This window comes from Apis laboriosa, unplaced genomic scaffold, assembly GCF_014066325.1.
Source record: "Apis laboriosa isolate Shangri-la unplaced genomic scaffold, ASM1406632v1 scaffold1_cov151, whole genome shotgun sequence".
Classification (NCBI taxonomy): domain Eukaryota; kingdom Metazoa; phylum Arthropoda; class Insecta; order Hymenoptera; family Apidae; genus Apis; species Apis laboriosa.
In genome coordinates this window covers 5,290,313-5,312,110 of record NW_025222279.1, presented here as the reverse complement: position 1 = coordinate 5,312,110, position 21,798 = coordinate 5,290,313, and the positions used below count along the sequence as shown (strand labels likewise).

The 21,798-nt window shown below is 43.2% G+C and overlaps 1 protein-coding gene across 1 annotated transcript in view; it reads left to right on the top strand.

Annotated features, from left to right (window-relative positions):
* The window catches only part of LOC122712428 (neurogenic locus Notch protein), a 240,376-nt gene that overhangs the window by 31,406 nt on the left and 187,172 nt on the right, over positions 1–21,798 (top strand). The window contains exon 2 of the mRNA XM_043932113.1: positions 2,464–2,542. Within this exon, the coding sequence (XP_043788048.1) occupies positions 2,464–2,542 (79 nt within the window). The remainder of the gene's footprint in view (positions 1–2,463; positions 2,543–21,798) is intronic.

Genomic DNA, 21,798 nt, shown 5'->3' with positions numbered 1-21,798 from the left:
AGGAAACGGAGGATTTGTCACGAAGGCAGTTTGGTTTAACTGATCTCATCCTCTTGTCGCGGACGTTGCGACGCTACTTGTTGCTCTCCGCCTTCGTTGCCTCGATGTCGGGTCTTTCTCTCCAAGCGATTCGATCGTCTCGTTCCGATTTTTAACCCGAAATGAATTCTTTCCAAGAATTTTTATTTATTTTGTCGATTTTTTTCTTTACATCCCTAAAATTTCGAAATTGAGAGAAATAAGTAATTTGCGTTTTCATTTTGCGTTCGTTAATTATTTTATTTTTATTTTATTCGTTCCGGACGATTTTTAACCCGAAATGAATTCTTTCCAAGAATTTTTATTTATTTTTATTTATTTTGTCGATTTTTTTCTTTACATCCCTAAAATTTCGAAATCGAGAGAAATAAATATTTTGCGTTTTCATTTTGCGTTCGTTAGTTAATTATTTTATTTTTATTTTATTCGTCTCGTTTTGAACGATTTTTAACCTGAAATGAATTTTTTCCAAGAATTTTTATTTATTTTTTCGATTTTTTTTTTTTATCTTTTCCTAAAATTTCGAAATTCTCGAAATCGAGAGAAATAAGTACTTTGCGTTTTCATTTTGCGTTAGTTAATTATTTTATTTTTACGAACCGAGCCAGTTATTTCGCTTAAGCGGACACGCGACTCGATCTTGCGAAAATTTGAAAGCGCGTTGTCGCGCGCGCCACGTTTTCCTCGAACGGCGCGCGGCAAAACCTTGTGAATTCTAAGTGCACGCGCGTGTCACGAATGTTCACGCGGGCACGCGGTTGCGTGTGGATGTGGCCAACTCGAGAAATGTATGCCATTAAGATGACATTTACAAACGTTAGAATGACTTTCCGCGTCCCACGCGACACCATAGCCGGCCCCGCTCCTTTACTTTATTTCTCTTTCTTCCTTTTCCACACGCGTCGAATCGCAAGGATCGATACCACCTATTTCACGAAAAACCTCAGCTCTCGCTTTACTCTGAAGATAAATTGCATCCGACTTAACCGACTTGGACCTCGTCTCGTTCCATCATTCCGCGGTTCTACGATCGATTACGATCCTATCTGCGAGCTAGGCTTTTGGTTAAAGTTAACCAACGATTATATCGAGGAGAAAAAGTGCGTTGCGAAGGAGGGGACGAGGGACTGTTGCATTATGTAGGATTGTAAAGTTCCGAGGTCACGTAGACAAGGCGGACTCCCCCCTCCTCCTTCTCCTTCTCCTTCTCCTTCTCCTTCTCCTCCTCCCAGGGCTCCGTGGCTCGCTGATAAAACATAAGCGCGTCAAGTTGGTCTTGTTGCCCCTCTCCTTCCCCCTCTATGTTAAGCAGTTATTTGCTACGTTATTATGGCCGGTGCCTGTGTGTGCATTAGTCGCTACGCCGTACTTTATGCGGCGCGGGGCACGTTAATCGACTTTTAAACACACGTTCCCCGAGAGTGTGATTTAGCGCGAATGTTATTCGAGCTTCGACATTAATGGTTCCAACGAAAAGGAATACATTAGACCTAAGTTATACAAATGTATTCAGGGGGTGGAAATATCCAAACGCTTTCCCCTTTGCTTAACTACGCTGACAAGCGCCTAGCAATCGTATCGGGCGACCTGCATCTGTTTCTTACTTCGAATAGAATATTCGCGAAATTTCCAATCTCCTTTCCTCTTCTTTTAAGCGTCTACTTCATATCCCTCTTCGACGACTTCACACGTCAGATCGCGTTTCATGCTCCTGAGATGTTTAACTATAACAAGAATCGATTGATATAATTTCTCCTTCGAGCAGATCTCTCATAATCACGCGTTTCGTTCGAGAAACCTACGACTTTTAAATCGGTTGGCGCGTAAAATGTCCAACGAGATTATTTTTCTCAGAGGTGTGCTGTGTAAGGTTCTCCTTAGCCTCTCTCTCCGCGTTGCACGTGGCGCAAGTGACGCACGTGCAAGCGTTCGGCTCGTGTGAAATTATTCCTTGGCAAGGTTCCGGCAACGAACCTTGGAGGAAGAGGATGCGCTCGATCCCCTTTTCCCCAGCCCTTTTGCACCCAAACGTGGTAAAAGGTGGCCACCGATATTTTCGCTCCCTTAAAGGTGACTCCCTTTTTCCTTATCCGCCACTCTCCCTCTCCTCCCTCTATCCCTCTCCTTATCTCGCCGTATCCCTCGAGGGGTGGGGTGGGGAGGGCAGGGGATACACGAAAGTTCACTTTGCACGGCGTGTCAAAGGTTTCTCCCCGATCCACCGCTAACTTGTGCCTTCCTCGCCGGCCCGCGCTTTAATTGCTCGCTACACGATAAACGTGTGGCTTCGCACGAAAGGGGAGATTTTCCGTCCCGGAAAATTTTCTTTATTCCACCTTCGCTAAAAAAAAAAAAAAAAAAAAAAAGGAAGAAAAGGAGCGCGATGGAGGAGATTGATATTTAATATTTCTCTCACTGTTGCAGGTATCGTGTCGTGTTCGCCGAGCCCTTGCAAGAACGGAGGAGTCTGCGTGTCACCGTTGCGCGGCGAGTCGCATTGCGAGTGAGTGGACACACTTATTCCTTTATTCTTATTATCGTAATTACGTACGATCCTGAGGGAGATTAGGCGTCGCGAGTTGTTGCGCGTTGTTATTCGCCTTCGATCGGCGTTCGAAAGAGGGAGGGAGGAAGAGAATCGAGGGGGTGGAAGAGGGGGAGGGATGAAAGAGAACCGGATGTTTCGCCGCCTCTCACGCGAAGAGGACAGTTCGAGAGGGGAATTTAAGCGAAGAGAGGCGATCTTTCGAAGAAAGATGAGATGAAACGAATAAAGAAATTTGGAATTTGTTATCGATGCTTTCTTTCGGATTCTTTATTATTATTCGAGTTACGATATTTGTGTATTTTTTTTTGTCTTAGACGCAAGACGTGTACAAAAAGAAGGTTGCTTACGATAATCGGTTAATCAGCTTTCCTCTTTTTCTCGTTCGTTTGGACTCGATAGAGTATACGTAATATCAATGCGATAATCGTCAATAGTTGTCAACATGTCTAAATTATTTTTATCTCGTAAATTTTACTTTTGTATCAGCCTATAAAAATTTGGCAATTGAGAGTATCGATTGAGCGAAACTCGAGTCTTAAATTCGACAAAATACATGGAAATTTTGTCAAATTGATTTAAAAGTTATTTAGAAGTATTATTTAAATTATTATTATTATTATTATATTATTAATTATTTAGAAATACTTTATCAAAGTTGTATACGAAAATATGAAAATTCTTTCTTTTTCTTATAAAGATAAAGATATTGGTGAATTTATTCTTATCTCTTCTCTTCGTTATTTAGATAGATTAATAGTGGTAGTTGGTTATTAGGAAACTATAAGAAAGTACTTTATCAAAGTTGTTATACAAAAATATGAAAATTCTTTCTTTTTCTTATAAAGATAAAGATATTGGTGAATTTATTCTTATCTCTTCTCTTCGTTATTTAGATAGATTAATAGTGGTAGTTGGTTATTAGGAAACTATAAGAAAGTACTTTATCAAAGTTGTATACGAAAATATGAAAATTCTTTCTTTTTCTTATAAAGATAAAGATATTGGTGAATTTATTCTTATCTTTTCTCTTCATTATTTATAGATTAATAGTGATAGTCGTTATTAGGAAACCATAAGAAAGTACTTTATCAAAGTTGTATACGAAAATATGAAAATTCTTTCTTTTTCTTATAAAGATAAAGATATTGGTGAATTTATTCTTATCTCTTCTCTTCTTTATTTATAGATTAGTACTAGTAGTCGGTTGTTAGGAAACCCATAAGAAAGTTGGTGAAGCATGATTGATTTGGATGCGATGTCGGATGAAGTGTTATAACGCCGCGCGAGATAAACGAACCACGATCCACCGAAATTGGATTAATCTTGACCGAACTCTACAACGCTCCATCATCAAGTTTCTACATATGGCGGTATCCTACGAATCTACGGCAATCTTCAGAGTGTAATTGCGATTCTGAGATGGTGGAGTTACGTATATCGTGACCTTGGACTCTAATCTCGCAACCCGCACCTTTCCGCTTCTTATACTTTCTACTCTTATTTCACCTCCTGTTTAATTATCCCCTTATCTTACTCTCTGCAAACCTCCTCCGGACGAAGATTAATTTATCTCTCTGTCTACTCTATCTAAAGCCTGTCTATACAATTTTATATTCCAATAACACCCTCTTATCTCGATTAAAACAATATATACAAAATATAAAATCCCATCTCTTTCGAAGAAGAAATATCGAAAATAATAATAATATATAGTCGAACGTGCAACGCGATGTATCGTACATCGGCCGTATCTCTCCCACCGTTCCAAAGTTCCCCGCATAAAATGACCATAATCCGATACAATAACAAATTTGGCCAGCGCCACTTGACAATACGGTGAATTAAAACTAACGGATGAAGGATCGGGCGCACAATGAGGCGGAAACCACCCCTCGGGCGATCGCACGTCCGCACACGCTTGCATCTTTCAGGGATACGCACGCTCGTCCGAAAGCGAGCGTGTGTGCCGCGCGTGGGCCTACACGGGATACGCACTTGCGCAGTTAAAGCGCGATGCGCTTGGGCTTCGTAGGTTCGAATTCATCGCGCGTAGACGGGTCACGTGTGCTGGCACGTGACCCCTATAGATTCTCCATTCGAAGCGTACACCTCCGATCCTGAAAGGGGTTCGTTCGCGCGGAAAAATAATATTGTTTTTTCCATCTCGTCCATCAATGTTACGTTTCCTCCTTCTTCGTTTTTGGAATTTCACATTTTTACGTTTCTTTTTTTCGGGATGATATAACACATACACATGTATATCGACGAATAGGTTAGGTTAGATTTGGAGATATTTAGAATCGATGCATTTTTGAAAAATATAAAAATTTTGTTATCTTCAATTGATCGGTTAGAGGAAGATTTTATATTTTTATCTTTTTTTTTCGGAACGATATAATACATACGTGTATATCGACGAATTAGGTTAGATTTGGAGATATTTAGAATTGATGCATTTTTGAAAAATATAAAAATTTTCAAATGATCTGTTAGAGGAAGATTTTATATTTTTACCTTTTTTTTTCGGGACGATATAATACATACGTGTATATCGACGAATTAGGTTAGATTTAGAGATATTTAGAATTGATGCATTTTTGAAAAATATAAAAATTTTCAACTGATCGGTTAGGGGAAGATTTTATATTTTTACGTTTTTTTTCGAGACGATATAGGTGTATATCGACGAATTAGGTTAGATTTGGAGATATTTAGAATCGATGCATTTTTGAAAAATATAAAAATTTTCAACTGATCGGTTAGGGGAAGATTTTATATTTTATATTACGTTTTTTTTTCGGGATGATATAACACATAAGTGTATATCGACGAATTAGGTTAGATTTGGAGATATTTAGAATCGATGCATTTTCGAAAAATATAAAAATTTTGTTATCTTCAATTGATCGATTAGAGAAAGATTTTATATTTTTATATCGACGAATAGGTTAGGTTAGATTTGGAGATATTTAGAATCGATGCATTTTTGAAAAATATAAAAATTTTCAACTGATCGGTTAAGGGAAGATTGTGTGTGGTTCGTCAACTTGGCTCACAGCTGTGACTGTTGACCCCTTAAACTTATTCCATCGCCCTTGTACACCTTGAGGAAGGGTTTATCGAACGGAACAACATATGCACGATGATGGATGGCGACATCCGCGCATCCCCTCGAGGAACAGGGTGCTATTATATAGGCATGTGCGTTCGGGTCGACGGTTTCTTTGGAGAGTGGTTGAACGGCTGCGCAGAGAGGGTTGCTCGTATGTGCAAGAACGAGAAATTCTTGTTTGCCGTTGGTACAATTATTTCACGTTTATGCATCATCATGCAGAATAATTCTGTACTACGTGTACATAATATAATAAATAAATAGAAGTAGAGAAATTTTACAAGTAATAAAAAAGGATTAAGGAACATTCGTTTCGTTTCGTTTTCTACGCTAATGATTTCTTCGATTTACGTACGTAAATGTTTTGGAAAGAAAAAAGAAAAAATAGAACTCGAGTCACGCATACGATGCGTCTGTTACGCGAAATTAAAATAGAATTGTACACTTCCGTCCTTCTTCAATGCCACCTTCCCGTGCTTCTTTTCCATCCGTACATGCGATGGTTTCTAAGTGTTCGATTAACAGCAATCACTGCCATCTGTTCCACGTCGGGGAAATGTTTACTCCATAGAGTTATCTGTTCGAGTTATACGTCGAACGATGTATATATTCGTATTTTTGACGTAAAAATTCGATGCGACATTGTTCGACGATCAAGAGGAAGATTTTGTGGTAGAAGATATATCACGAAGTCGAAGCTCGAGGCCTTTGTTCTACGAGTGAATGGATCTAAAGGAGACACGACACGATCGACGGAGGATGACGAAGGTTGCCGCGCGCTGTCAAAATACCCGTTCTTTTTCTTCGCGAGCATCCTGCGGTGACCGCGCCATACCGCGTTATCGTCCGCTCAAAGGCATCTTGTTTTCTTCGGCCGTGCGTGCACTTATACGCGCACAAACCACACAGGCCGGTCGAGAGAGCACGCGTGTAAAGACGGTACAATTTACTCGCGGTCATCGCGGTACACGACGCTCTATCGCTAGCGTTCATCGACAATGTGCAGTATCCTTTGGCTTTTTTCCCACTTTCGCGTCCAAGAGATCGGCGGTGGAACGATACACATCCCAGTGGTAGCGTAATTTATTTTCCAATTATCCGAGTTTGTATACGACCATTTTCGAGTTCCCATCCTCGCTTCCCCCGTCTAAAACGAATCCGACGAACGTTGAACGATTAGAATTAGATGCAGCTGCACGAAAGATCGGATCGTCGAGGGATCAGCCTCGTATCGAGGCGCGTCTATTTCGCCTAGCGACTGGTACAGTCCACTCTCTATTTGCATTAACGATCACCCAGATATTGAGCACCCCTGAACGAATAACTCCATGCCCGCGGGGCCTTGGATCGTGCGCGCTCGGCCGTGATCGGGGATCCTCGCCCAGACGCCAGCAATGGGACACGGGGAGAGAGAGAGCGAGAGAGAAGGAGAGACATGGAGAGAGAGACGAATTGGGCCCTGGAGCGAGAGAACACGCGCTACACGCGCGCGTGGAAAGAAGAGAGGAGCAGCGGTGGTACGCGAGGGAGAAAGCAGGAGGGAAGGAACGCGGAGAAGGGCTGGGCGAATGGAGCGAAAGAGAAAGAGGGGACACTGTCTGAACGTGAGCGCGCGTTCCCACGCCCGCCGCGCATGCGCCGAGTATCCTGGCCCCTCGTGGACCCCTCGGCTCCCTCCGCTAGTAATCGGTTCTCTTGCACTTCCACTCCTCTCTCTCCCTCCGGTGGATCGAAGCCATCCTGCTCTCTCGCTCCCTCCTTCCGCGGCCACGTACCTCCTTCTCCCACGTCGCCTGTTCTCCGTCCCTCTCGCTCCCGCTCCACCGCTCTCTTCTTCCTTCTCTGTCATTCTCTCGCTCCCTTCAGACATCCGCATAGATTCAAGTGCGGACGTCTGCCGTTCTTTCTCTCCGCCACGTTCTTTCTCCATACGCTTCTCGTCCGCGAACAATATTCGTTTCCACCACTTGTCTCGCCGCGGCGACCAAGCTCCCTCGGCCCCAGCGTTCACCTTCTCCTTCCACTTCTTTCGCATATATCAATAAGCTGCTCTAATTATCTTCGACCTGTTTGTCAGCGGACGTCGCCGATTCGAAGTGACATCGGTCTCGATTGAACGCGCAGTGTAGCTTTTGTCCCGTCCCTTTTTTCCTCTTTCCTTACTCCGCGCCAGTATACATATATATATATATATATTCGCGACACAGTTTAATATTTGCCTGGAGACGCTACGGCTCACGGAAACAAACGAAAAATATCGAAATAAATCTTTTCTTTTTAAAAGAAGAAAAAGGAGATTTAACATCATCGAAGTTTGGATACCTAGAAGTAGATATTGGAAGTAGAGAACGATCGAGCGAATATTTGTAGAGCAAAGATCCACGATGGAAGGGAAGGATGCCGAGTCTTTGGAAAGGCAAATTTGAAAGAAATGCAAGACCACGGAGCAGAATAAGAGAGCGGTTCGCGGGATGTTTGCAGAACCTCCACAACCCTTCGGAACGTGTTATTTGCGAATACCTACGAGACGGTTTGACTCGTTCTCGTGAGAAGCCGAGCTTACGGTGCTCTGTAACTATTTCCACTGAAGGGTAACAAGATTCACAAGGAGAGCTCGATAAACTCTCGTTCGATTTCTAGGCTCACGCCCCCGTGTCGAATCGCAGCATTCTCCGTTTGTTTTGGCGCAACTAGGCAATTAAACCATCGCCGCCCGGGGATTCGTAGAAACATTATTTCCGCCGGAAGACGTTTCTCGAGCTCTCTCGTCCGCGCAATCGTTCAATCCATTTTTTCGATCTAGAATTCGATCAGATGCAAATTTCTTTCCAAGTATCTCAGCTTTGTGCGAGCATTAGGATCGAGAAGGTTCGTTTATTACTCGCTCCGGGCAGCGTTGCCCGACAATAGTAGCGGTTGGAACATATCCCGTACACGTTACCGTCCTGGTTACAGAGATGTCTCCTCCTCGTTAGTGGGCGCCGACGTCGTAGTCGGTCGTCGTCGACGATGCGCATAATGAAGGGCCAGCAAACGGAACCGTTCTGCTCTCGCACCAACGTGCTGATTGCCAGCGCGAATATTGTCGTACAGTAATGGGTTTGTTCGAAGAAACTCGTGGTGAGCAGAATTGGCGGGCTCCGTGGGAGGGGGGAAAAAAATGATTATTTAGCGCCAATTAGAAACGGACGCCTAACGATTCCAACGGCGAGCGTAATCCTCTCTCTTGTTCTTTTTTTTCTTTCTTTCTTTCTTTCTTTCTTTCTTTCTCCCCTCCCCCATTCTATGACCCAACGCGTTGTCTCCCCGAGCCTTCGTCTTCCTGGACAAATCGTACACAACTTCCATCGGCTCTCGATGCGGTTGAATAACCGACTCTGTCGAGTTCACTAAAACGTGACTCGTTGTTTATCTTGTTCCGAGTGTGTATATACAGGCGTGCAAGTTAACGCTCGAGAATCACTGTGCATACTAATTACGATACTTTTTTCGATATACGGATACACATATAATCAATTATACATGATTTTAAAGGGTTTAAATAAATAAATTTACGAGAACATCTTCGTTCCAATTTTAACTTCCCTCTCAGCGAGAGGATTGAATATTTCAACGCATGGAATTCCGATAAGTAGGATGTATGCATTCGCCCATTAGAGATTAATTCAATCGTAATTAAGATTTAGCGGCCAACCGAATTCAGGGATCCCGTTGTCCGATAACTTTAACTCGAGCATGATTGCCCGGTTAATAAGAAAGCATCGCCGCGTCAAGATAAATTTCATCCTTCCATCTCACCCGCTCTATACTCATACCCCTCTCTCTCTCTCTCTCTCTCTGTGTTCCTCGGTAGCGTACCACGGTAGCTCTCTCTCTACGACTCGAAACGTCCACGTTACACGCCTCGATACAAGCGATCGCCATGCACTTACAAGCTTTTTACCTTACACTCGTTCGGATCGGTTTTCGAAATCGTGTGCGTACGGAAATCGCGTGGAGGGGGGGAAGAGCGCGGAAGAAAGAAACGGAAGAGAGAAGATCGACTCTTAATTACGATCGGGTGCGCACTGGACCCGAACGAGAAGAAAAATAAGAGGTGGCCTCTCCCTTTCTGCCACGCGAATTTTATCCCTTCGTCGCGACATTAATACATTGCACGGTATTAACGACTCGTGTCGAGTTATACCGGTATCTCGCGAGATCGCTTGTTTCGCGAGATAGAACCTCGCGAAGATCGAAGATTAAGAAGTTCAAGCGGCCGATTTATTAGCCCCTCGCCGGTATGAATGAGTGATTAAGCGACGCGTTAAGTAGGATTCCAGGCGGTACAAAGAGAAGGGGAGGAAGAGAGAGAGAGAGAGAGGGGGAGATAAGCGGCGTGGTATATCCATCCCTGAGCCGAGGCTCGATTTGCATTATCCGGCATTGCGAGCGTGGAATTCTTCGGTGAATGAGCAGCGAAAAGAAAAAAAAAAAAAATTCATCGAGGAAACTGTAAATTATGCCTAGCTGGTAATGTGGTACACCTTGAAGTAATGGGAAAGTGAAGTGGGGTATGGAGTTTCGAAAAAAAAAAAAAGAAAAAAAAAAGATACTGTTATTAAGTTGAAATTTTCTTAGTCATCTTTCGAGTAAATATGCAGTTACGAATAGAACGTATGTACGAGTGAGTTTTATATCGTTGTTACACATTGTTGTATCACGTGAAAGGTGTATTGAAAGATTTATCGTTTCCGAGGGTAATAATTAATTATATCTCGCTACGTTTCATCGATGAGATTTTCTTTCTTCGTTTCTTCTTCCTGGAAAACTTGCAAAACAACGTGAAATTCAATTAAGCGCGACCGAGGAGAAGAAGAAAAAAAAAAAAGTCCGTATACCGAACAACACCTGCCTGTCTGGTTCTAACTGGTGCAAGTCGAAACACACATGTTCTAATCGCCGTATATTTCGTGCTTTGTTATTTTTCAACTAATTACACGCGAAACAAGCTCGCGTCGCGATTCTCAACTCCGTTTCATTCTTGCACGCTAATTATAACTTTACTCTCCGTCTCGAATACGTAAACCAGTTCGGCAAGCCAGGCCCAATGCGGGAGAGAGATCGGGGAACGACATCGGAGGCAATTGGTTGGAGGCGACGCTCGACGGGTAATAATTACCGGCGGTCGATAAAGAATGCCGATTTTCTCGGCGAGGATGAGCCCGAATGCCGAGGCGAACGAACGTACGCCTCCAGTTCCTACCTAATCACCACGTGTTTTCTTCTTGATGCTCCAGTTAGGTAGTCCCAAAGTCCTTGCGATCAGGCAACCACAACCACCTGCGAGGTGTAATTGCAGCCTCCTTTCTCTCGTTTCCTCTCGATCACCGACTCTTCTTCTCTCTGTCGGTAATATCCTGACACCGTTGGCAGGAGGAAGGTATACACTCTCCACCCAGTTGCACGAGTAGATCCGATAGGATTCGTTCACGGTGGCAAACGCATCGACAAAGACCCATCGTGGCGGATCACTGGTTTCTATATATGAAAACGGGGATAGGGGGGTTGATCATCGAACCTACCTACCTACCTACCTACCTACCTACCTACCTACCTACCTCTTGCGCACCAATGGTATTCTTCTTGGCATAGAAGAACAACCGTGTGCCACGGTGGTGTTTAAGAGCGAAGGAACGCTGATTATACGCCACTAACGCCTCCAGCTACAGTCTGCATGTTAAGCGTCTTTTTCCCGCACCTCCCATGATTAGGGACGATCCTCGCACGGTCATTCTTTCTCCTTCTTTCCGAACTTACGACCCTGATCGTGCGTCTTGTTGCTCTTGTCCACGAAATAGCAACCTTTCTCTCACGTTGCGACTCCTTCTATGTACACTACGTACCTCCCAGAGCCTCTAAAATTTATTAAAATGGCTCGATTCGTAAATAATTGGATAGATAGATTTTTTTTTTTATATTCGTCGTTAATTTTATTACCAACGATAGTTTAAATCGTATCCTATTCCCTCCTCTCTCATCCATCTTCCGTTTCAAACCGAAACGATTAGCACGCCAGGGTTCAACTCGGTCCCAATGTAACTTTCTTCGACTCCGGAGGATGCATCCCGAGGACGAGGGTCCGTCCATTTGTTATTCCGCCCCTGGTCGAGGCCAGCTTTTCTCCAGCTGCACGTATCCCTTGTCCACTGAACCCGTGTTTTTCTTCCCCTCCTCCGTAACCTGGAGAATAACCTTTTTGCGCGCAAAGTATCGCGCCTATGTACCTCGCCCCGCCCCCTAATAATCTCATATTCATTCGAGGAACACGCTTGCAGAGATATAAATTAATGAACGCGGATCCCTTTTTCTTTCTTTCCTTCTTTTTTTTTTTTTTTTTTTTTTTTAATTTCTCGTATCTCGTTTTGCTCCTCAGGCGCATTAAATCATTGATAACGAGGAGCAAACCCTTGAATGATCCGTATCCGCGAGGTAATTACGCGAGGTATCATTTTCTCGGCCGTGGACATCGCGTACCACGAAGAGAAGTGGTCCGTCGCAAATTAATTCCCCCTTGTCCGACAAGTTTGTAATTGGCGCGGATGAAACTAGGCCCGGTATCGGGGCGGCCGGTTGGTAAACAAAACTGGACACCAGAGTCGAGTCGACTCCGAGTCGACGAGGCCAAACGAATCATCGGGCCAGATAATCCGTATCTACGATCGAATATCGTGGCACGATCACACCCGCGTGCCATTCCGGTTAACAAGCTACGGGCTTATATCTGGTTATCGATATCGGTGTACCTCTCTTCGCGGATTCGTTTTACAAACACTGTCCATACGATAAGTCTATTTCCTTTAATGAATAACGTTTGTTTCTTTTCTCGCTCGTATCGGCTCACGATTCACTCACAGCCGTCTACTAACCTCTACTGGATTCCTAGCCCAACGTTTCATTCATTGTTTCGTGACTATTGGCTTCGTCCTCTCGCCAACCGTGTATTTTTCGAAGCATGGAAACGTTATCTCTCTCTCTCTCTCTCTGCTTGCATATTCGCATATTCGCCTATTTCTTTCCCCCTCCTTCTTCCACACCGTCGAAAATCGTACACGTACATCGCCCTCCCTCGATATCTCTCAGCCTCCTCTTGCGCCAAGTGAACGCGAAAGCGAACGCACGGCGCACACTGTGTATACACGTGTTCGTGAAAGCACACGAGCGTTCGGCAATGTGTCGGTGCATAGACGCTCAAAGGTATCGGATAGAGTGTGCCGGGATCCGCGACGTTATGGTGTAGGTCGCCGCGAAAGAACCAGGTTTTCGAGAGTGTACGCGGGAGAGTTGTGCTCGCCTCGGGCTCTGTCTCGCATACCTGAAGAAGAACCTGCGGCCCCGCCGTGTTATTAAAGAACCGGAGGGCCGTCTCCTCTTGCTGCTTCTCCTCTTCACCTACCGTGGCGTTCCGTTCGTGCCGTTGATGGCCCAGGCCTTGCTTCGCGCATGCGCGCGTCGGGCATAGAATCTCTATACGCGAATCTTACTTTTTTTTTTACCCTCCTCCTCCTTCGACCTTGAATTATTATTTTTTTTCTTTTTTTTTTTTGGCTCGTTCCAGTAATCGACTACGGGTCTTCTCAGGTGTTCGATTCGTTCTTGGCAATCGGATAATTTACGTTTACAAGTGTGAATTGCGTTTGCTTTTGTCCGATTGTTGTTTAACGAAATGAAACGTGCGCATTGGTAATTTTGCACGACGCGCTGGCGACACTTCGGTGATTCGATTCGCAGCGGTACCTTGTTACGAACGTCGTAACACTGTACGCTCTCTCAACAATTACAATTACCTTCCTCCCTTTTCCATCCACCAATTTTTTTTCCAATCCTTTTTCGGGAATTAATTTATCGATAGGATCGTTTCGAAATGGAACGACGACCCGAAGCGAGTTTATTTTAATTTTGAAATGCTGAATGATGCAACGAGATCGATACGATTTAAATTCCTTTTTTCTTTTTTTTTTTTCAAAACGGGAGGCTATTCCTCGCAATTTTCTTTTCTTTCGTTGTTATAATATGACCCTGTGGGGTATATTGTATTGAAGTTGCAACACTCGCGGCCAAGATGCAAAAGCGTAAGCGTTCGATCGTTCGATCCCGCCGTCTAGAATCGAGACGTTTTCCGTTTCTGCGGTCACGAGCCGATTCCGGGCCCATTATCGCGATTAAGCCTCGCTCGCCCTCCACCCTCGTGCCCTCCACCATCGCCCATATGCCGTGCTGCTGACGATTATGGTAATAATACGTTTGCGCGTATCGCAACTTGAAACAATGATACAGATACCAGAAGGCTTCTCTCCCCCTTCTTGTCGAAGGTCTACCACGGGAACATCTCAGAGAGATATTTTGTAATTCGATTCGTCTCTCTCGTTCGTTTCGATTAATCTGCTTGGAGAATCGATTATTTTTGGGCCTAGCTAGTAGATTGGAAAAAATAATCGAATATTTCTCTAGCATGTGACAGTTTTGTATACTACTAGCTAGTAGATGCAAAACTTCCCCCTTTTTTCACGATATTTGTTTAATCGTGAAGGGGAGAGATAAAATATCGCAGATGCAAAATTTTCCTTCCTCTCTGATAATTTTATCGCGATATCTATTCGATCCGGAATCGAGGAAGATTGGCAAAAATGAGGGAGAGGCAAGATTTTCCTTCCTTTCTGATAATTTTATCGCGACATCTATTCAATCCGGAATCGAGGAGGAAGAGTAAAAATAAGAGGCAAGATCAATCTTTTTAACAGATTTTCCCTTTCTTCGTGACAATTTTATCTCGTTAATCTCGGAAACACGTAGAATTCTCCGAATCGAGAGAGAGAAGAGTTTGTTGATCGAGGTTCGATCACGCTTCGAGTCTGGTTAAATCGTTCGTTACAGCTAATTGATTTTACGAGGCGCCCTTAGTGGAAAGTATATTTTAGAATTTCGATCGCGCGTTAACTTTGAGAAGCTTCGTCGCACGCGGGAAAATTCGAACGATACGATAGAGAAAGGAAAAAAAAAAAAAAAAAGAAAGAAGAAGGAATAAAATCCTTTAAAAAATCTTCACTGTGCGAAACGTGAACGGGCTATTGCTTGGCTATATTATAATAGCGCGTGATTGAGGTATATATACTCATCACTATTCATAGGACGAGCACGTTGCAGCTTCGTTAGAGGTATCCCACCCTGTTCCGCATAATGACGTAATTAGCGCGAGCCCTTGGTCGAAAGGGCTGGCCGTACCAACCTTCGCCCTTCTCACGCTTTCGTAATGGCTCTCGCACGAAGTCACCTGAAAAACTAGCGTCGCGTGCGCCATTAATCCTCGTGCCGATTAGAGTATCTATCCGCGAGTATCTCTCCGAACCTTTGTTCCTTGTTACACGCCGGAATATATTTAACCAACCTCATCCAACGATTAAATTAACTCGGCGATTTTTCCATCAACGTCCACTTTTGCTTTACGTTTCGCACGCGCGTTTGAGCGAATCGGTTATTCCAGTTATTCCAGTTCAAAGGAAGCTCGAGGGAGAATGAATCGGTGGAAAGAGATATAATTTCATTCATCGTCCTTTCCAGATCTTCTTAAAAATCTATCTGCTTTTGCAATCACGATAGTGTCTTATGCATCTTAATCTATACTATATTTTATCACGATCGCGCCAAGCGGATCCTGATAAACTCCACGAGTTTATACTAGTTTTACTAGTATAAATAGAATATAGAATATAGAATAAATAGAATAATCGCATTGCACAAGCGATTAAAAAGAAGAAAAAGAAATATAATTCATAGAAAATATCATCGCAAGACAGATCGAAGATAAAATTGAGCAACTTCCGATTAGATCCCGTTTAAAAACCGTCTCGTGACGCAAAACCGAACGAACCAGCTTTAATTCACGCCCTTTCTCTGCTCCCCTCCGCTCCTTTCCATCCTTTCAACACACACGCATGCGCACACAGATATCCGCAGATAGTTTAAGGCGCACGTAATCGAATGCGCGGAGAAACGGCGTACACGGCCGATGTCACTTCGCGCATGGCTGCCTCGCAAAACCGTGTTCCCCGCGATATTTGCACGCCGAGTCACGATTTTCTTAAGCTGCGTGCTCTTATCGATAATCGAGCCACCGGGCGAGCCGGTGAAAGTTTGAGAAACTTTGGGCCGGACTTAGAACTCGGCTCGGCTCGATATGCAGAGCGAGCTCGGCCTCCAAGTCGAAATGCCGCTCTCCTCGCGATCGATCGATCGATCGATCGGCGAATTCTCGATTTATCCGGATTTCCATCGATCGCTTTTCCTTTTATCGTCAACGATTTTATTATATCGACGAGCAACAAACACAATTCAAGTCGATAGGTCTGTAGATCCGTCGAGAGTAAATTTTTAGGAAAGAATTTTATATTAATCTTCCCTTTTCGGATCGTCGAACGGTTTATTGAATTTGTATATCGGCGAATTCTCGATTTATCCGTTATAAGTGCCAGCAATAGCGGTTAAACTTAATTTATAAATTAATTATTACTAATAAGATTAAAATAAAATTAATATTTCATTATAATTAAATTTTTTAATTTTAGGTGAAATTTATAATTAATTAATAATAGTTATAATTTTATAATATTGATATAAAAAAATTTAATAAAAAACTAGGATTAGATACTCTATTATAAAAATTAATAGAAAATATTAAATAATTAAATGTTGAATCATTAAAATTAAATAATATGGCGGCTTTTTATATCTAATTAGAGACACTTGTTTATTAATTTGATATTCCACGATAAGAAATACTTAAGTTTAATTTATGTATTGTTGTTTTAATAATTTAAATAAATTTATGATTAATGATACTTTTTAATAATAATAATTCAAATCAAAATATAGTATATTTAAGATTTCAATGAGTTTCAATAAATTAAATTTCCATCGATCGCTTTTCCGTTTCCTTTTATCGTCAACGATTTTGTTATATCGACGAGCAGCAAACACAACTCAAGTCGATAGATCTATAGATCTGTCGAGAGTAAATTTGGTTTTAGGAAAGAATTTTATAAGAATTAATCTTTCCTTTTCGTCGAGCGTGGCGCACAACGATTTATTGAATTTGTACAAGTATCGAAATATGCGTGTGTACCAAGCGTATCGAGTTTCTCTGGCTTGCGTCGTGTTTCTAGCGCACGTGTGTAGTCGCAAGAATGGGTACTCCACTTCCTTTTTCGAACGTCGACCTCCCCTCTCCCCCTCCCCCTCCCTCCCCTCGGAAAATTAAGTCTCTCCTGGAAGTCTCGACTCTCGACCGTACACTTTCATACCGTACGCCACTTTTGGCAATGTTTTTTTTTTCCACAGTTGTCTCTGTAGCACCAGTTCAAAGTGGCCGACGTTAGTCGATCTCCAAGGATTATCCGCGTGCACGCGTATAGTTTTCGATCACCACTCGACCAATATATATTTCGTCGTGGAAATATACGAATACCGAGTTTCGATCGATTAGATTGGGTTCTATTTTATCTAGCTGGAAAAATATCGATCGAAGGAAATATTATTCCGTACGTGTTCGAAGATCGAAGACGTCTCGTCCCTGTTAAACGAAATTTATTTAATTCGCGTATGCTTCGATCTTGTGTTATTAAAAAAAATTACGGAAATAATCGAGTACTTTGACTGATACTTTATAATCGAATTACGGCCGTGTGACACAGTTGTCTTTTATGAGAGAGGCCGCGATGCGTATTTATATCGGTGCTCCATCATCCGAGCCGATTAAATTATCGGCGGCCAAGCGTTTATTAGCCATTTCTGGGCCGGCTGGAAATGATTAAACGCGGACGGTGGAAGGGAGGGAGGTGATAGGCACCTTAAATGGTAAACACCGAACGAGAAACTCGAGGGGATCGTTAAATTCGAGCGTACGTACTTGTGGGAGAGAATTGAGAAGCTGGTTAATCGAACGAATCGTTATTACGTTCGCGCCTTATGATATGAAGATATTATTATGTGTAATTACATCGAGTGAGAAAAATAAAGGGGAGGGGAGGGTGGGGGGAAGAGAAGCGGAGAAAGGACGAGGAGTGGGAAGAATGGGTAACGGGTTGAGGGGAACGCGTTGCCGAGTGACTCGCAGTTTGCATCGGCGAGTCTCAACAATTTTCTTAATTGAACGGCAAAGTAGACGCAGCTAGGAGTTGCTCGTCCTCTTCAGATTTATTTCGTTACCTCATCCTATTTGTCATTGGCTTGCCATTATTATCGAATTGGAAGTGTCATCGCTCTCCCCTCTTTCATTCCGCTTCGAATCTTTTCTTTCTCTCTTCTCTCCACTCTATTCGCTTAGTCACAAATAATAATTAGTTTCCGCGACTAGTTCGCTAAATTCGGTTGTCATCCCAACTTGCTCCCCGCGCGAGCTTCTTTGTTTGTTCCTTTGTGGACGTCAAAACATCCAAGTTTCGAGTACGAATAATTGGAGGTCGTTTTTGCATTTGTGGAGCGTCGATATTTCGATAGAAACCAAATCTTAATTAACCTTTAGTTAACTTAACCTTTAGTTAACTTAACTCGAGAAAAATCGTCAGCGACTTTTTTTTTGGTGATTTTTATTATCTCGTAGGAATCTCGTGAGAAACAAACGCTACATTTCCAGAGAAAGATACTCGATGTATAAATAATACTCGAATCGCTCGTCATATGCATCTTATGCAGAGCGATTGCCCGTAGTAACGAAAGGTTAGTTAACAAAGAATATAATAAAGATATACGAAAAAAAAACTTCGACATCCTCGTGCATGGAAATTTTTTTGTTCTTTTCCGAATTCGGAAGAAATATCGGAATTCTGATTCCGGCTCCGCGCGATGAAAGTTTCCTTTTCCCTCTCCCTCTCCCGAGCCGAGTTTGAAACACTTGGGTGGAAGGGAATCGCGTGAAAACATGGCAGGTTTTATGCTCCTCTGTTTACCGAGTCATCTAGCGTGCCCAGTCAACGAGGTCAGAAACACGATGGTGTTGCGATGCTGATGACCCCTAACCATCCGCGCACCTCCTCTCCCAGCTCCTGGAAAGTCTCGGTCGCGCTCCTTCTTCCTCCTCCTCCCCTCCCCTTCTTCCTTCCCTACGCGCTTCAACGCCGCGCTTCTCCCCCGTCGTGTTTTTCGCCTCGCGCTTAGGATTACAACGTTTGCACACGCCTTGCACCACCGCGCCGTACGAACCGTCGAAAGTATACATACACACTTCGAAATAAAAACTTTATCTCCACCGATAATGGATATACGGTTCAAAACGTAACAAGATTCCCCGTTTCGTCGATAAGACCTTGTATATATATATATATATATATATATATATATCGAGATACTTCGTATCGCGATGGCCATTTTGCCCGAAGTAATAATAATAACAATAACAATAACAATAATAATAATAATAATAATAATGCATTGCTGGATGGAATTAAGGAGGAATTAACGTGTCCACGTTCGTTCCAATTTTCTTAATTTTATTATCGGAACTGGAACACTGGAATTGTGGGACGCGAAAACGAGAAAAAGAGAAGAAAAAGAAAGAAGTAGTGCGTAGCTGCGAAGTACGAATTGAAGCGAATTCCTGCGTAGTTGCGCACGCGCAAAACGATTATCTTCCGCGCAGGCCAGCCAGCGTTCGTTTATCTAACCGTATTGACAGATACCCGATCGGGCAAGTATCCATCGACAGATTCGATCGATTTACGCCACGGTGTCGATACCGCGGCTCTGCTCTCTGAAGGGGGGAAGGAGGAGGAGGAGGGGAAGGGGGAGGAGGAGGAGGAGGAGGAGGAGGGACCGGTGTATCGTCGACCGGCGTTCCATGCATTAATGCATGAAGATGGTGTATCGACACACCCCGTCTTGTAAGGGACGATACGTAAGTATACGGGCTTATCGCGCGCTCCTCTCACCTGTCCTGTCCTACGACTCCCTTTCCCTCTTTGCATACTCGCGTAAAGTGTCCGCGTTAATGTCTCTTTTTGCGCCTCCTTCGGAACAATTCTCACTTCCAGAGAGAAAATTTCACTTTTCTCTCTGGAATTAATTTTATCGAGTGAGTTTCTTTTCTTTTTTTTTTTTTTCTCTCGATTCTGAATTTAATTTTATTCTTCTTTTCTTTATCGCGATAGAAGTCGTCTCGGAAATTTCATTCGTGGCGTCGATGTTTTTTTACTTATTTATTTATTTATTTTTTTCTTTCCTTCTTGAACGAAAAAAGGAAACCGCGTGCACTTTGGACAACGTTAACATTAACGCGCACGTGGACCTCGATGGATCTCCTTCCGTGCTTGGTCGAGTGCAGTGTCCATATTTGACATGTTTCGGGTATGGCACTGTTGGTTATCATTGATATATTTGAGAACCGAATGGGGATAGGTGGGAGGGGAGGGAGTAGAATATTCCTTTCGCTCGTGCGCGCTTCGAAAACGTGAGCAAACATTGTAATGGCGATCCAGCGTGGCTACCGACTGTTAATGTCTCTTGACCACTTCTTCTTCTTCGTCTTCCTCTTCTTCCTCTGCCGAGTGATCCCACCGTCGATCAACACGCACGAGCAACGCATGTCCCGCGTGTTTTTCCACCCCGTATACGGCAATATTATCGTTTCTCTCTTTTCTCGACCGAGCTCAAACGAAAATTTCACTCGTCACAATCTCGTAGATCTGAATTTCTCAAAGGATAACGATCTTATAAATCTTTAAAGAAATCTCAAAGAAACATTTTTCAACCAAGTTTCGTTCTATAATTCGAATCTATCGATTGCTTCCACGCTTATCATTCCACGTCACATCGAACGAACCGGAAAAAGAGAAAGAGTGCATCGTAATCGAACCAGATCAAATTTATTCAACAACGTGAAATTAATATATATATATATCATCCAAATCTATCGGATGTGAATCGAGCAAAGTTGTTACAATTAACGAAGTGGAGGACGCGAGAAAATGTTACACTCTCGACTTAACTACTCCCTTTATTATTCCCTTCGCGTTATTATCGCGCGGGCGTCAAGGTTATCGGGATTTCCGCTTATTAAAAGTCGGCATCCGGCAGAAATTAGCCTCGTCAATGCGAAAGTCGCTGCAGACGAGCGCCACTCGAATCTCTCGAAATACAGATATTTCTTTTCATTTTTTCTCGAGGGATGAACCAACTTCTGAAACTACTCGAATCATCCTTCTTTCCATTCCAATTGGAAAATTCTTAGCCTTTTTTTTTTTTCAGTCGATCCAAAAAGTGTCTCGTTAAAATTGAGATCGGGGGAGGGGAGGGGTAATCGAGGAGGAAGGATAATCGTCGTTCGACGATCTTTGCCACGTTCTGATCCGCGAGTTGGCATTCGAATCTGTTCCACCTCGTCGTACGCGCCAACTGGTTTCTCTATCGCGGTGGCAATTCGTCGGCCAACGAATCCGTAACGAGCCTATTGTCTTTTGTCGCCGATCGCTCTCGACGGTCGCGACGCCTTCCTCGCCGTGTCGCCGTCTGCAAAAACCGCCAGCTTGTAACACCGGCTGCCCGCTACATAATTAATTAAATGGACGTTCCATCGGCGACGGAACGGTTGCTCGTTTCGCCTCCTTAACCGACTATTAATTAGAGTTACATCGCTAATCGATTCACGGTGTTGGAGGGAGGGGGGAGGAAGGTTGCTGCCTCCTTATCCTCTCTCTCTCTCTCTCATCAGAATTTCCATCGAATTTACAATTTCTTTTCTTTTTTTTTTTTTTTCAATATTTATTCGACGGACGGGAAATATCTCGGTTCCCTCGAAAAAAAAAAAAAAGAAAAAAAATTCTTTCTGAAACTTTCTCTCTGAAAGCGGTCGGTTTATTTTCGTTTCGGATAATTGGCAGGAAAGTGGAAGAGAACGATGCGCTTAGGGAGCGCGATATATCGTTTATACTTGAATCCACGCCGACACGTCTCCCACCACCAACTTTCCCACGCGTGCTTCGACTCCCTTAGCAGTGTTTTTCTCCGGCTCCTTGGCAGCGACTTGCCGTCTGGGCCGGTTCAACACGCTTCGCGATTTCCCGAGAAACGCGCA